This window comes from Mobula hypostoma, chromosome 3, assembly GCF_963921235.1.
Source record: "Mobula hypostoma chromosome 3, sMobHyp1.1, whole genome shotgun sequence".
NCBI lineage: Eukaryota > Metazoa > Chordata > Chondrichthyes > Myliobatiformes > Myliobatidae > Mobula > Mobula hypostoma.
Window position 1 is genome coordinate 179,076,615 of NC_086099.1, and position 14,491 is coordinate 179,091,105.

The following is a 14,491-nucleotide window of genomic DNA, read 5'->3' on the forward strand; positions in this document are numbered from 1 at the left end:
GTTGGTGACTTGGAGTTGCTATACAAGAGATTTACTCAAACTTTGCGGCCTGCTTTAAAGCCTTCCCGTTCCCGCCCTCCCTGGGCGGGACTGCTGTGGGGAATGCATAATCGCAGACCCTTTCCGCACACGGGACATCCCCCCTGCTGGTGAAGATGGCCTGGCGCCCTTTTTGGGGCCGGCCTCTCTGCTGGCGCACGCTGTTTTGTGAGCCGGTTCATGTGTGCTAGAAAGTGGGTCGCCACAGCATCAGTTATTCTGGGAACATCTGTCTCAGATATCGAAATCCTTCAAGGAAGTTTATAGCCTTTCTAAAACCTGTCCTGCCATGCAGGATCCACTCTTCCTATGCTTGCCCAGGCATGCCTGGACAAGATTAAAAAAACCTTTTCAGCTTACATTGTGGGCAACATTTTAATTGACTTGAAGTAACAAATATAGGCGATTTAAAAAAAAAGGTGCATGATCCATAAGACATAGGAGCAGAATTAGGCCGCTCAGCCCATCAAGTCTGCTCCACCATTCCATCACGGCTGATCCTGGAACCCACTCAACCTCATACACCTGCCTTCTCGCTTTTAATACCCTGACCGATCAGGCTTCCACCTGAAATATACTCACGGACATGGCCTCCATCACAGTCTGTGGCAGAGCGTTCCACAGATTTACTACTCATAATGCAGGTCGCATCCGGAATTTTTCCAGGTAGCGGACAACTTCCTTCCACGCCGTTCTGATGTAGTTGGAATTCGCATACGTGGCAAGTTTAAGCAGTGATTTGCCATTGCCTTCTGCCGGGTGAGGTTTTCTTTCCCAAGGAGATCACCAGCTCTTAACCCCGCACGGATGGAAAGCGTGCTGGGGGAAGCTGGCTGGGTTTGAGCTTCGGAACCTCCGCCCCGCAGTCCAGCACTGATGTCACTGCGCCACCAGCCGACCTTACTACTCATAGAAACATAAAAAACCTACTGCGCAATACAAGCTCTTCGGCCACAATGCTGTGCCCAACATGTCCTTACCTTAGAAATTACCTAGGGTTACCCATAGCCATCTATTTTTCTATGCTCCATGTGCCTATCCTGGAGTCTCTTAAAAGACCCTATCGTATCCACCTCCACCACCGTTGCCAGCAGCCCATTCCACGCACTCACCACTCTCTGGCTAAATACACTGTTAGGGAAATTTGATGGAAATTTTTATGATCAGCAACCCAGAATCTATGAGGAACACCCAAAGGTATTCAGGAAGCAAAATCTTTATTGTCTAGTGTAATGGTTCACCACTGAGTCCTCTGAGTTCTTCATGCAATTCCAGGGTGTACAGTTAGAAGATAGCCACTTCCTGTTATCACTAGGCCTACAGCTGGTATCATTTCACCATTGTATTTCACACAGACGATCACTATGACCTACGACCAGTAAAGTAAGCAACAGAACACACAGCAATATTGTGGGAATAGTGTGAGACCTGAAGGCTCTCAGCCAGGTCAGTGATTTACACTTGCTGTTCTCTTAAAGCCTTCTCCACCTCTTTAACCTCTCACCACCATATACGACTGGGATGTGGCAGGGGCGAAACACCTTGACCTAATCTGTTTCTTATATGAATGCTGATTAGCGTTAACTGGAGCACAGCATCTCTGCTGTTTTGCATGCAGTCTTTCCAACAATGTGGCCTCACAAGAGTGTATATTTGTCATTTACTTGGATGTTATCTGGTATGCACCTATTCTCCTCGTTGAGCCAGGAGTATGTTTGACTTAATTTGGTTGTTATATTTTGCTACAATGTCAAAGCTTGAAAAAAAAGATTGGGACATTCTTGCTTTAAGAAACCATTATGCTGGTTTTCTCCTTCGCAGACACAACTGGCAGCTCACAGACTGTGCTCAGGCAGCAACTGTGCAAATGCTGCCTCATTCACACGCTGCCCACTGGGAAGTGGGTCAGTGCCATTATAGTGAGCTTCACAAGTCAGACATACAACAATGAAGTGGGTTGGGGTGGGGATGCAAGTAACAAAATCAAGTGCCATACCACTATCCAGTTGCTGTCACAACACCAGAGTCACATATCATGGCATCTATGTAGCTTGACTGCAAGAGAGCTGCAAATGTAAATCAACATTGGGATACAAGTAAAGATTTAAGAAAAATTTCCCATTTGGGAGATTTTGAAATTGTATATGGAACTTTGTACTATTCACAGTCAATGTTGAGTATTTAAACATTCCCCAGCCTCGCCCTCCCAAACACCACTGTCCAACTAAATTTTGAAAGGCTTTACTGTGAAAAGAGCACGATACAAGAGATGGCAATAGCTGAGACGGAGCACTGTATGGAAGCTAATGTTCTGTAACATCGAGCAGATTAAGTTGTTAAATTGTCAATGGGATGGGTCCCTCAATTTCGATTCAAGTCTAGGGAGACCAAAGAGCTCCGATACAACTTCCCACCCACCCCACTCGTTTCCAGTATCTGAGTACCCCTGGCACAGCCAGCATTCATTGTCTACGCTTAACTGAACGTGGGACTGCTCCTACTGCAGTCCTTTTGGTGAAGATACTCCCAGAGTGCTGCTGGAAATGGAGGCCCAGAATTCAGACCCAATGCTGAAAGATTAGCAATACATTTCCAAATCACAGTCAGGAGGATAGGAGCAGAAACGGGCTGTTTGCCCCAGAGGCCATACTGACCACCAACCACCCAGTTACACTATCCTCCTTTAATCCCTTTTCCTTTATAAGGACATAAGATATAGGAGCTGAAGTAGACCATTCGGCCCATCGAGTTTCTCCGTCATTCAATTATGGGCTGATCCAATTCTACCAATCATCCCCACTCCCCTGCCTTCACCACATACCCTTTGATGCGCCTGGCTAATCACAAACCTGTCTATCTCTGCCTTAAATACACCCAATGACTTGGCCTTCCAGCCGCTCGTGGCAACAAATTCCACAGATTTACCACCCTCTGACTAAAGTAATTTCTCTGCATCTCTGTTCTAAATGAACATTCTTCAATCCTGAAGTCATGCCCTCTTGTCCTAGAATTCCCTGCCATGGGAAATAACTTAGCCATATCTAATCTGTTCAGACCTTTTAACATTCGGAAGGTTTCTATGAGATTCCCCCTCATTCTCCTGAGCTCCAGGGAATACAGACCAAGAGCTGCCAGATGTTCCTCATACGGTAACCCTTTCATTCTTGGAATCATTCTCGTGAATCTTCTCTGAACCCTCACCAATATCAGTATATCCTTTCTAAAATAAAGAGCCCAAAACTGCACACAATACTCCAAGAGTGCCTTATAGAGCCTCAACATCACATCCCTGCTCTTATATTCTATCCCTCTAGAAATGAATGCCAACATTGCATTCGCCTTCTTCACAACCGAGTCAACCTGCAGGTTAATCTTTAGGGTACCTGCTCCCAAGTTCCTTTGCATCTCTGCATTTTGAATTCTCTCCCCATCTAAATAATAGTCTGTTTATTTCTTCCAGCAAAGTGCATGACTGTACACTTTCCAACATTGTATTTCATTTGCCACTTCTTTGCACATTTCCCTAAACTATCTACGTCTCTCTACAGGCTCTCTGTTTCCTCAACACTACTCACTCCTCCTCCTATCTTTGTATCATCGGCAAATTTAGCCACAAATTCATTAATATCATAGTCCAAATCATTGACATACATGGTAAAAAGCAGCGGTCCCAACAATGACCTCTGTGGAACTCCACTGGTAACAGGCAGCCAGCCAGAATAAGATCCCTTTATTCCCACTCTCTGTTTTCTGCTGACCAGGCAATGATCCACCTATGCTAGTAACTTCCCTGTAATTCCATGGGCTCTTATCTTGCTAAGCAGCCTCATGTGCCGCACCTCATCAAAGGCCTTCTGAAAATCCAAGTACACCACATCTACTGCATCTCCTTTGTCTACCCTGCTTGTAATTTCCTCAAAGAATTTCAATAGGTTAGTCAGGCAGGATTTTCCTTTCAAGAAACCATGCTGGCTTTGGCCTATCTCGTCATGTGCCTCCAGGTACTCCACAATCCCATCCCTAAAAATCAATTCCAAAAACTTCTCAACCACTGATGTCAGGCTAACAGGTCTATAGTTTCCTTTCTGGTGCCTCCCACCCTTCTTAAATAGCTGAGTAACATTTGCAATTTTCCAGAAAAGTAAATTATCAACATATACTTATCAAAGTAGGTATCGCAAAAACAACCGAGGTTCCCCTGCTCACAAGTAGCCACAAAACAAAGAAACACAACAGAACCCATTGAAACACCCCGTACAAAGACTGCCAAACACACAATGTGTGAAAAATAAGAACAAATCGTGCAAACTATATAAAAATAACGAATAAATAAAACAAACATAGAGCATGAACAGCAGAGTCTCCAAAAACGAGTCCACAGCCACGGACCAAGTTCCTCACTGCAGCCGGTTCTTCCTACATGCTTGGCAGCTTCATTCCAGATTCTAATACTTGGTGACACAAGAGTATTTCAAAAAAAAAGATATATACGGGCTAATTAACCTAACAACTCATGTATCTGGAAGTGGAAGATCTCACATTGCCAAAGCACAATAGAGCATGGATGCAGGCCCCCTTCAGCCCAGCCACTGTGCACACCCAACTTAGCCCAACTTCCCAAGTTTGGTTCATATACTTACATGCCCTGTCCCTTTAGGTACTTATTCAAGTGCTTCTTAAACGATACTGCTTAACTGCTTCCTTTGGCAGCAAACTCCACAAAGACAGCACTTCAAGTCAGAATTGCCAGGCGTCTGTCACTCTGAGGAAGTGACTCTACGAGCCGCACCACTGTTCTGCCATCATGATGCTATGCACTTCAGGGAGAGAAACCTGCAGGTGGTGTTACCATGAACATTTGATGTTTCGGACTGAATCCCTTCATCAGTCCTGCTGATCATCCCAAAAGGTCTCGGTCTGAAACGTTAACTGTTCATTTCCCTCCATAGATGCTATCCGACCTGCTAGGCTAGTCCAGCCTATTGTCCGTGTTGCTCAAGATTTCCAGCAGCTGCAGATCTTTTGTATGTACTTTTATTTTTTTAATAGGTATTGTTGTAATCAGTGGAAGGTTTTCTCATTGTTGCCTATTGACTTTATTTTTACCTGACTCCTTGATGCAACAATTATAATACAGCTGAAGAACGTAGCTCCATGCATGTTATATCTAACCTTTCAAAACACATTTCAGAGAGAACCTTGTAAGTAGGCTTGGCATGGACCCAGACTGCAATCCTATACCCAAATTTGTGGACGATACAAAATAGTGCAGTAACTAGTGAACAGAAGGACACAGTTAAAGAGCGTATATTTAAATTTTGTGATACAGATGTCCCCCGCTTTTCGAACGTTCGCTTTACAAAGCCTCACTGTTATGGAAGACCTACATTAGTTCCCTGTTTTCGCTAACAGAAGGTGTTTTCACTGTTACGAAAAAAAGCAGTGCGCGAAAAAAAATCAGTGCACGATAAAAATCAGCGCGCGCCCCGAGCAGCTGCTCCTCCCCCGGATTCAGAATGGCATTCTAGCCGGCATTGCTTAAACACGTGTCTGTGAGCAGCTTTTTGCAAGATGAGCTCTAAGGTATCAGAAAAGCCGAAAAGAGCTCGTAAGGGTGTTACACTTAGTGTAAAACTAGACATAATTAAGCATTTCGATCGTGGTGAACGAAGTAAGGACGAAGTGAGTTTGGCTTGTGGAAGTTGACGAAGATGATGTTGAAAAGGTTTTGGCATCCCATGGCCAAGATCCGATAGACGAAGAGCTGATGCAATTGCAAGAGGAAAGGATAACAATCGAAACTGAATGCAGTAGCAAATGGACCGAAGGAGAAGTCGTCCAGAAACTGAACTTGAAGCAACTACATGAGATTTTCGCTGCAATGATAAAGTATGACTTTAATTTTGAAAGGGTACGTCGGTTTAGGGCATATTTGCAGGATAGTTTGAGTGCTTACAAAGAAATTTATGATAGAAAAATGCGCGAGGCTAAGCAGTCAAGCAAGCCTTCCACATCAGGCACAGCAGATGACGAACCTCGACCTTCGACATCGAGGTGGGCAGAGATAGAAGAAGATGAGCTGCCTGCCCTAATGGAAACAGACAACGATGAGATGACACCCCAGTGTCCCACCACCCCAACCCTTGGGCCCCGGACAGATACCGATTCGCAGAGAATGCAGCGGTAGCCAGGAGGCACACAGCACATCTTTAAGAAAAAAGCCGAAATAAATAAGCTAATTAATTAGGTGCACCTGGCACGTAAATGTTGGCCCAGATCAGAGGCAACGCAATTGGCAATCGCCTCTGATCTGGGCTGTCAATTACGTGCCGGGCGGCACCTAATTGATTAGCACGTTTATTTCGGCTTTCTTCTTAAAGATGTGTTGGATACGTCCTGGCTACTGCTGTACCCCTGCATGCTTCGCAGATCGGGATTGGGTCGCTACCTGGAGGGTGGGGACCACTGCACCAGCCCAACCTGCGACGACTTAGCCTAACACACTATCATCAGTATGCTCGACGCTGGCTTCCCGATTCCAGTAAGTGATACTACATTGTACATACATTATTTCTACTTTATATCGGCTGTGTATTTTTACAAGTTATTTGGTATGATTTGGCAGCTTCCTAGTCTAAAGGTTACTGGACAGAGTGTTTTGCCAAGAGTGCTTGCGTGAGATTTTCTGCCAAGAGCGCTTGTGTGAGATCTTCGCTACGGAGAACAGTGCAGGCAATCGTTGTAGAGAAGTATTTCTAATTTATTTAGGCTGTGTATTTATCATATTATTCCTGCTTTTACTATATGTTACTGTTATTTTTGGTTTTATGTGTTACTTGGCATGATTTGGTAGGTTATTTTTGGGTCTGCGAATGCTGACAAATTTTTCCCATATAAATAAATGGTAATTGCTTCTTCACTTTACGACATTCCGGCTTACGAACCGTTTCATAGGAACACTCTACCTTCGGATGGTGGGGGAAACCTGTACACTCTGGTATTACCCTGTGGAGGTGGAGTTCAAACATTACACGTCACTCGACTGTGAGGAACAAAGCTGTCAATGTGCTAGTGAGTGGATGTTTCAGAACCATCCCATTAAGGAGTTTTGTAAAGGAAGCCCAAAATGTTGGGGCCTGCAGCACCTACAATTTATCAGGTTGTTAACAGGCTTTCGTCCATCAGCCACCTAACCACACTGCCTGAATTCCAATTATGTTCTCTACCTGAAAGATGAACAAGCTAATCAGTCGAGTTGCTGAGGAAAGAAGTAGGGGAATGGAATGGATGGACCGCACTGTCAGCCAGGGCTAACTCAATGTGCTGAAGGGGCTCCAATGCAAGTAGAAAATATGAAATGCATGATGAGCAGAGTTTGCTCTGCCTATGTAACATAGTTTTACTTTCCAGCCCATATACACTACTATGTTCAATTTCTTTCTTGCACTTCTTACATTATAAGATTCCACGGAGACTGAATAGCTGGTAGAAACCGGTGAAAACAAAATACACATATTACTGGAAACATACAGCCTTTTAAATACTTTTTATTTATTAAGCTTGTTTCCAAGAACAGAAGGTGGGACAGAAGTAGGTGATGTCAGTTAATATGGAAGTGGATGGGTAGAGGTTGGGTGGAGATAGTTCTTTTTCCTTAACGGTGAAAACTCATGTTCTTTTTTGACATACAATTGGGAAAAAATATATTTCCTCAATGGCTGCTTAGGTTTCGGATGTAAAAAAATCCAAAATTCATAAGATACTGGTAAGGTAATCCATTCCTTCAGTTATTCCATAAATAGGGACAGGCTTCCACAAAAAAACCTTTCATTTTAATTTTCACAGTACTGCTGTGCATGAAAATTATTTGAGTTGACAAGGGAATGCTGATGTACAGCTCTCCATTTCCTAATCTCAGCACCGAACCAAGTATGAAATTAAATTCTCACGTTAATATTTGCTTTCTTTATAAAAGGCCAGTTACAGTTAACAGAATTAGCAAAAGAGAAATCAGTAAAATTAACATACAAGTAAAAATTAATTTATGGATACGATTTGCTATTTTACTATGACAATAAATTTAAATGTCTGAGTTTTTAAATCTTAACAATTTAATCCAGAACTTCAGTTTAGATATTTTTTCTTTTTTAAATATGAGGAATAGCAAGTTATCATTAAACACCAAAAAAACCATACTCTTCAATTAGATTATTCTGCTCTTTAAACTTCTATTACAACACACAGAGCTTTAAAATACTAGATATTTGCTTAAAGTGTTTTTATTTATTAACAGTAAACAAAATATTTCATATTGTAGAATAAAGCAGGCAATTTAGCCTCTCTTACCCATTTCAGGGGGAAGCACAGTTAGTCGATTTCCTTGAATATGAAGCTCCTTCAACTGAGACAAGTCTCCAATCTCTTTTGGCAATGATACCAGGTCATTGTCCCTTAGGCTGATCTTAAAAAAATGGACAACCATTGGACCAATTCAGATTTCAAATGGAACAGCTCACAAACAATTCTTAGTTTGGTTCCTCTTACTGTCTCAATTTATAACAACTCTCTACTGATAAGCAAAGGGTAGTACCAGGTGCAGCAGTTTATTCCAACAAAATAAATTCCAAACATGCTCAAATTGGCTTCATTCAGAACTTACACAAACTGCAAAGGCCAATTGATTTTTCAAAAATTTAGATAAATTACTTACTATCTGCAGCTTCGTGAGCTTCGCAATTTCTGGCGGCAGGATTTCAAAATCGTTGTCACTTAGATAGAGTGCACGCAAGGTGGCTACAAATTAAACAGCAATATATAAACTGCATGGTATGTAACCAGACCATTGAGGCTCAATCAATAAAAGTAGTCAAGCTTGATTAATAGCCTTGGCTTTGCAAAAGTCTCTGACATGCCCAGGGCACCCAATAATAGCAAGCAGGTCAAGCCGGTTTATTGTATTGATGCTAGGGCTAGGAAAGTGACCACATCCTGGAGCTAATGACACAATTAACAACTTCAGTAATAATACATTCCTATTGTTCCTAAAAAGACAGACGAATACACATATTATCAACTGAATTATTCTGAAAAATCTTTATGGTCTTTGCTATTGCACTTAATATGAAATATGCTGTTTTGGACTTGTACTTCCTCCCCCCATATACAAAATAATTTTACTTAAAGTATTTTCAGACCTTTTTATACTAACCACATAGCTGACTAATCACTCAGTACTCTCTAGTTTGAAAGTCAATTTTCTCTATTTTCTCGATTTTTATATGCATCAGGTTTCTATAAATCAAATCTCAATTTGCTAACGTTCCAGTGAACAAGTTCCAGATCATTAAGCAGAAAAGGTTAAAATAAAACAAGCAAGATGTCTACAAGAACTAACAGATACAGTAGAAAATTAGGCGAGACTATCAGATTGAAGGACAACTAAGACATGAAAAGTTACCGGTGTCATAGAGGGGATTGTTTCAATTCCACATTTAAATGTGAAGAGCAAAGGTTTTCTATTTGAAATTCTTGATGTCCCAAGAGCCAAAATAGAAAAGAAATAACCTCAAGCCTTGTGCAAATTTGGCAACGGGGTAAGGTGAACATATAGCTGGTTAAGAAAAGAAGGCCCCATTTACAGAAACATGAAAATCAGACTAGGGTTTTGAGGAATTACACTGTTTGAGTGATTTCCATCTGAATCAAGTTATTAAAGAATACAGGGTTGGTGCAAGGCCTAGACAATGATTTGCTACAATTTTATTAAAATTGCTTGTCATCCTAGAGAACAATAAAAAAAAGTCACCATCTTCAGCATACCACTTCATATTTAACCATGTAACACTATGTAACCACAGGTTCAGCACACTCGATTATTTTCATTTAATGCAAGATCTCCCAGTTGTTGGTACTTAGCCTTGGTGCCAACCATTAAAACAAACTTCTTCTAGTTCTAAAATTAATCACCACATTTTTCTTTCCACTGATGCAGGTTCACGTGCAGAGCATTTCCAGTGCTTTGTTTTTTTTTGCAGGTTCAGCACTTGCAGTTTTTAAAAAATATATATAAGAAATTTTCAATTTCTGGTACTTCGCGATTTTCATTTGTTTTAATCCAAAAAGCTTTTTAATTTAATGAAACTATTTGTATTATGGTCATTAAAGATAGTTTGTTATACAGCAGGATACAGAAATTAAGTTATATCAATTGATGGTTGCACTTCAGTAATGACACGGATAGACAAGAGAACTGCCACATTGATGTATAGTGTTATTTTGCTTCCAATACTCAACATTAGCAAATTTGTCCGAGTACATGAAAAACATTGCCAAACTATGCAGTGAACATTTATTTTTTAGCAAATTATGAATTTGAAATTAAAGTGACTTATGATAGTAAAACCATTCACAGCAAAACTATGCAGGTATTGAAAGGAATATGAAAGAGAATGATTAGTTTACCTCCTAGCCATATTAAATGAATATGAATTGCAAAGAATCAAGTTACACAAAGACAACCTTATAGATTTAATTGTTGATAACATTTATTATTTTGAAACCAGCAATAATTTACTATAGCAATTGGTCCCACATCCATTAACAAATCTATTTGTAAACTCAATTGAATTATATTCAGATCACCTGAAACACTTAGTTTGATTGCAGCTGGGGCAAATGGTAAAGCAATAGTCTCAATCTCTTCACATAATGTGAAAAATCTCAAGTAAATGAGAAAATAAAAAAAAATAGCAAGAATAAAGGTTTGCATATTTTTAATTAGAACATACTTGTATGTAAAAAGAGACAGCAAAAAGATGAAGTTTTGTTATGTCTAAATGATATTAACAGGAAACTCAACTCTCCCAATCAGCGCTAAATCTACCTCTTACCTCTACATACATAAAAATCAAGAGACTTTCTAAGATTATGATACTTTTCAAAAATCTGGGTCTTGCACTAAATAATATGAATAATATATACAAACTACAGGATTTTGTAAATCACAATCCAAATACTTGAACATGAGTAACATAGGATTATTTGGGTCATGAAGACAAATTTCAACTGAATACAACTAATGTGCTTTCCTTTCCAATGACAATAAAAAAAAACAGAAAATGCCGGACACCCACATCCAGTCAAGCATTGTCTGTGCTAAGATAAACAGTTAATATTTCAGGTCAAAGATGTTCTTCAGACTATGGACCTTCAGCCTGAAAGTTTAGCTTTTTCTCCTTTCCAAGGATGCTTCAGACTGCCAGGCGATCCCAGCAGTTTCTGTGTTTATCTTAAACCTGCACATCTTTAAAATCTTCATTTCTATATAGACATCATCTGGTTCAAGAGCAATGGTTATGAAACATAGCAGAAATGGTATATCAGTAAACTCACTTTCCAATTTTACATCTATCAATGTTCCACAGAAGTTAAGCAAAGTTAGTATTCTTTTTAAAGTCTCTTACTGAGGTAGAAGAAGTTGCCAGGAAGGGAATTCTCATTCAAATTGTTGTACGTCAAATCAAGCACTTCCAGTGCTGGCAGAGATCCAAACCCTCTTGGCAGAGAATTTAATCTGTTCATGCTTTTGGGTAAGGGTGGGAAATAAAGATTAAGTTTATAGTTGCAAAGTAACATCCCAAAACAGAGAAATGCCAACATTCATCCAGCATCACTGCCCGATCTGGTGACTATTTCCAGAATATTTTTCTTCTGCATATTTTCACTAGAAATCCATTGTATTCAATTGACATGTTAAATATTGTTCAAGCAACACACGTAAAAGTCGCTGGTGAACGCAGCAGGCCATACAGCATCTCTAGGAAGAGGTACAGTCGGCATTTCAAGCTGAGACCCTTCGTCAGGTCTCGGCCCGAAACGTTGACTGTACCTCTTCCTAGAGATGCTGCCTGGCCTGCTGCGTTCACCAGCAACTTTGATGTGTGTTGCTTGAATTTCCAGCATCTGCAGAATTCCTGTTGTTTACCTTTTATGTGTGTTGCTTGAAATTCCAGCATCTGCAGATTTCCTCGTGTTTGCGTTGTTAAATATTGTTGATAGTTTCTTTCATGGATTGGTTGTGTTGGAGTTCATCAGCTGAGAAAGTGTGGTGAATCTTCACTTATTAATAATATGTAGTTTGATGGACTATTTTGAGAGGGCAATAAAAGTGATGCTCTAATCTCAACTCACATGGAATTGGAGGTATAAACAGACAATACCATTAGTGAACTCATCCAGCAGCTTTCTATTTTTTCGTCAACTCACTTCAAACTGAAAACGTGACATTTGAATTCACATTCTGAATGAGTCCAGGTCAGTGGACCTCTATCATAACCACACACTAGATGACCTTTCCCCATTGTAATTAAATGCAAATGAAAAAAGTCGCAAATGTAACTGAAAAGAAAGGTCTTTACTATTATCTTGTTCTAATTATTTTGTAAAAGGTCTATTTTCTCCATATGTGGGTGCAAATGTAAAGGTCATTATTTTTAGCTTCGAGCCCTTTCCACTGTTCAGATCAGATAATACCTGATAGCAGGTATATGGAATTAGATTACCAATGTCCCAAATTCTTTACTATATTTGTTCAACAAAAAATAAATCCACAGTAAAATTAACTTTACTTAGCATTAATTTCCATTAACAGATGAGAATTCCACTCTTGCCTATGGAAACATTACCTACTATCACTCTTGAAAGGCCTGGTTCTTACTTTTATTTGATACACCCAAATCGTAGACTTCGCTATGACCAAAAGTAATTGCTTGCTTTGCCATTTGTCCTCCCTTAAATACGACAGGTCTTCTGAATCTGTGCTAGTAACTGTGTGTCCAAACTATAAAGCAGAACTTCTGATCTCCAGCAAGCTGGTTACAGAAGCCCAGGGCTGTGGTGCAGGTCTGCATTGAGCTTAACGTTCCATAGTCAACTGCCCTGCATGGTTCAAAGACACACCGCAAAAGAAAGCATCAATCTTGTCTGCACTGACCCATGTCAATGCCCCCAGACAGCAAGAAAACAGTAGGCACCATGTGATCTGAGGTGCTGAACCTGAACAGATCCTAAAAGCAGATTTGTTACCAATTTCACGTTTCCGTTGTCAGATCTGTATGCTAAATTCTTGCTCAGTGATTTACTTACAGCACTTAGCATGTACAAAACAGACATTACTTTTTATCCTATTTCAGCGTACTGACATGCAGTTCCCCCTGGATTATTTACAATTCCACCCCGCCCCCCAGCATATTTGAGTAACATCATGTTCTATTCCTTGCACACAGCTAAACTTCATCAATTTTTGTTTTAATAACCTTTTTAGGCAGAGGACAAAAAGACAATTTATTACTGTAAATCATGTACTGTGACAGTATTTGATAATATTGCCAGTTAATGAACTCAGCTTTGCCAGGCAGAACACTTGGGGGGATGAGACTTCATCAACAGTCAAGGCCATTCAAAAACAGAACCAAATGCTAAGGGGAAAACACCTTGGACTGCACAAGGCCTTGCTGATCAGTCAAGATTGAACTCAGGGCCATGCTAGAAGATATAATCATCAGAATGTCAAGTCCAATAGTGAGGCACCCTTCATCATTTGAATTCCAGGGAATACAACTCTGATTTATGCACTTTCATCCATGTACCTCTTTTTATAACAAGCCTATGTTACAATTCCATTCTAAGAAAGACAGTACTGGTGGCTGCATTATCCTTGAGACACCACTAGTGACATTTTTGAACTCCGTAAGGGAAAATTTCTGTCATTTGAGTGGCCAAAATACAAAGCTCACCCTTATAAACATCTTGGATGTGAATATGGGAGGTGCAAGTCACAAGTCTGCAGATGACACAAGAATTGGTAGCCTTGTGGATAGCAAGGGAGATTCCATAAGGCTGAAGCAGAATACAGATCAGATGAAAGTCAGGCGTGCTGCTGGCTGATGGAATTTAATCCTGATGAATGTGAGATGAAATGACACATAGAGGTGGGATATCTACAGTAAATGGCTGGGCATTGAGGAATTCTGATGAAGAACTTTGAGGTTCAAGTCCATAGTTCTCTGAGATGGAAGGAGGAAAACAAAATGACTACCTTCAAAGAGTTAGGGCAGATAAAATACAAGTTAGGTAGTTACTAAACACTGCACCTTTGCCCATCACAGATTAGACCACACAAAGTATTGCGCGTAGCACTGATCACTACACCAGAGCAAGGATAGAGAGAAGATTCATCAGGATATTGACTGGATTGGAGGTCTTTAGTTATGGGGAGAGAATGGATAGACGAGACTTGGTACCTTTGGTGCAAAGGAGACTGACAGGGCATGATAGAGGTATATAAAATTTTGATAGACATAGGTAAGGTAGATAGTCAAAATATTTTCCCCCATCTTTAGTGATATCAAAAAGTAGAGGACATAGTTTTAAAGTCAAAAGTTTTAAAATGGAT

At 40.3% G+C, this 14,491-nt stretch overlaps 1 protein-coding gene across 2 annotated transcripts in view; it reads right to left on the reverse strand.

Annotated features, from left to right (window-relative positions):
* Positions 1-14,491, reverse strand: part of rsu1 (Ras suppressor protein 1) — a 208,963-nt gene that overhangs the window by 112,071 nt on the left and 82,401 nt on the right. For both annotated transcript variants that reach the window (XM_063044180.1, XM_063044181.1), the window contains exons 5-7: positions 11,502-11,620; positions 8,750-8,832; positions 8,386-8,500 (exon numbers count right to left, since the gene is read on the reverse strand). In XM_063044180.1, the coding sequence (XP_062900250.1) occupies positions 8,386-8,500; positions 8,750-8,832; positions 11,502-11,620 (317 nt within the window). The remainder of the gene's footprint in view (positions 1-8,385; positions 8,501-8,749; positions 8,833-11,501; positions 11,621-14,491) is intronic.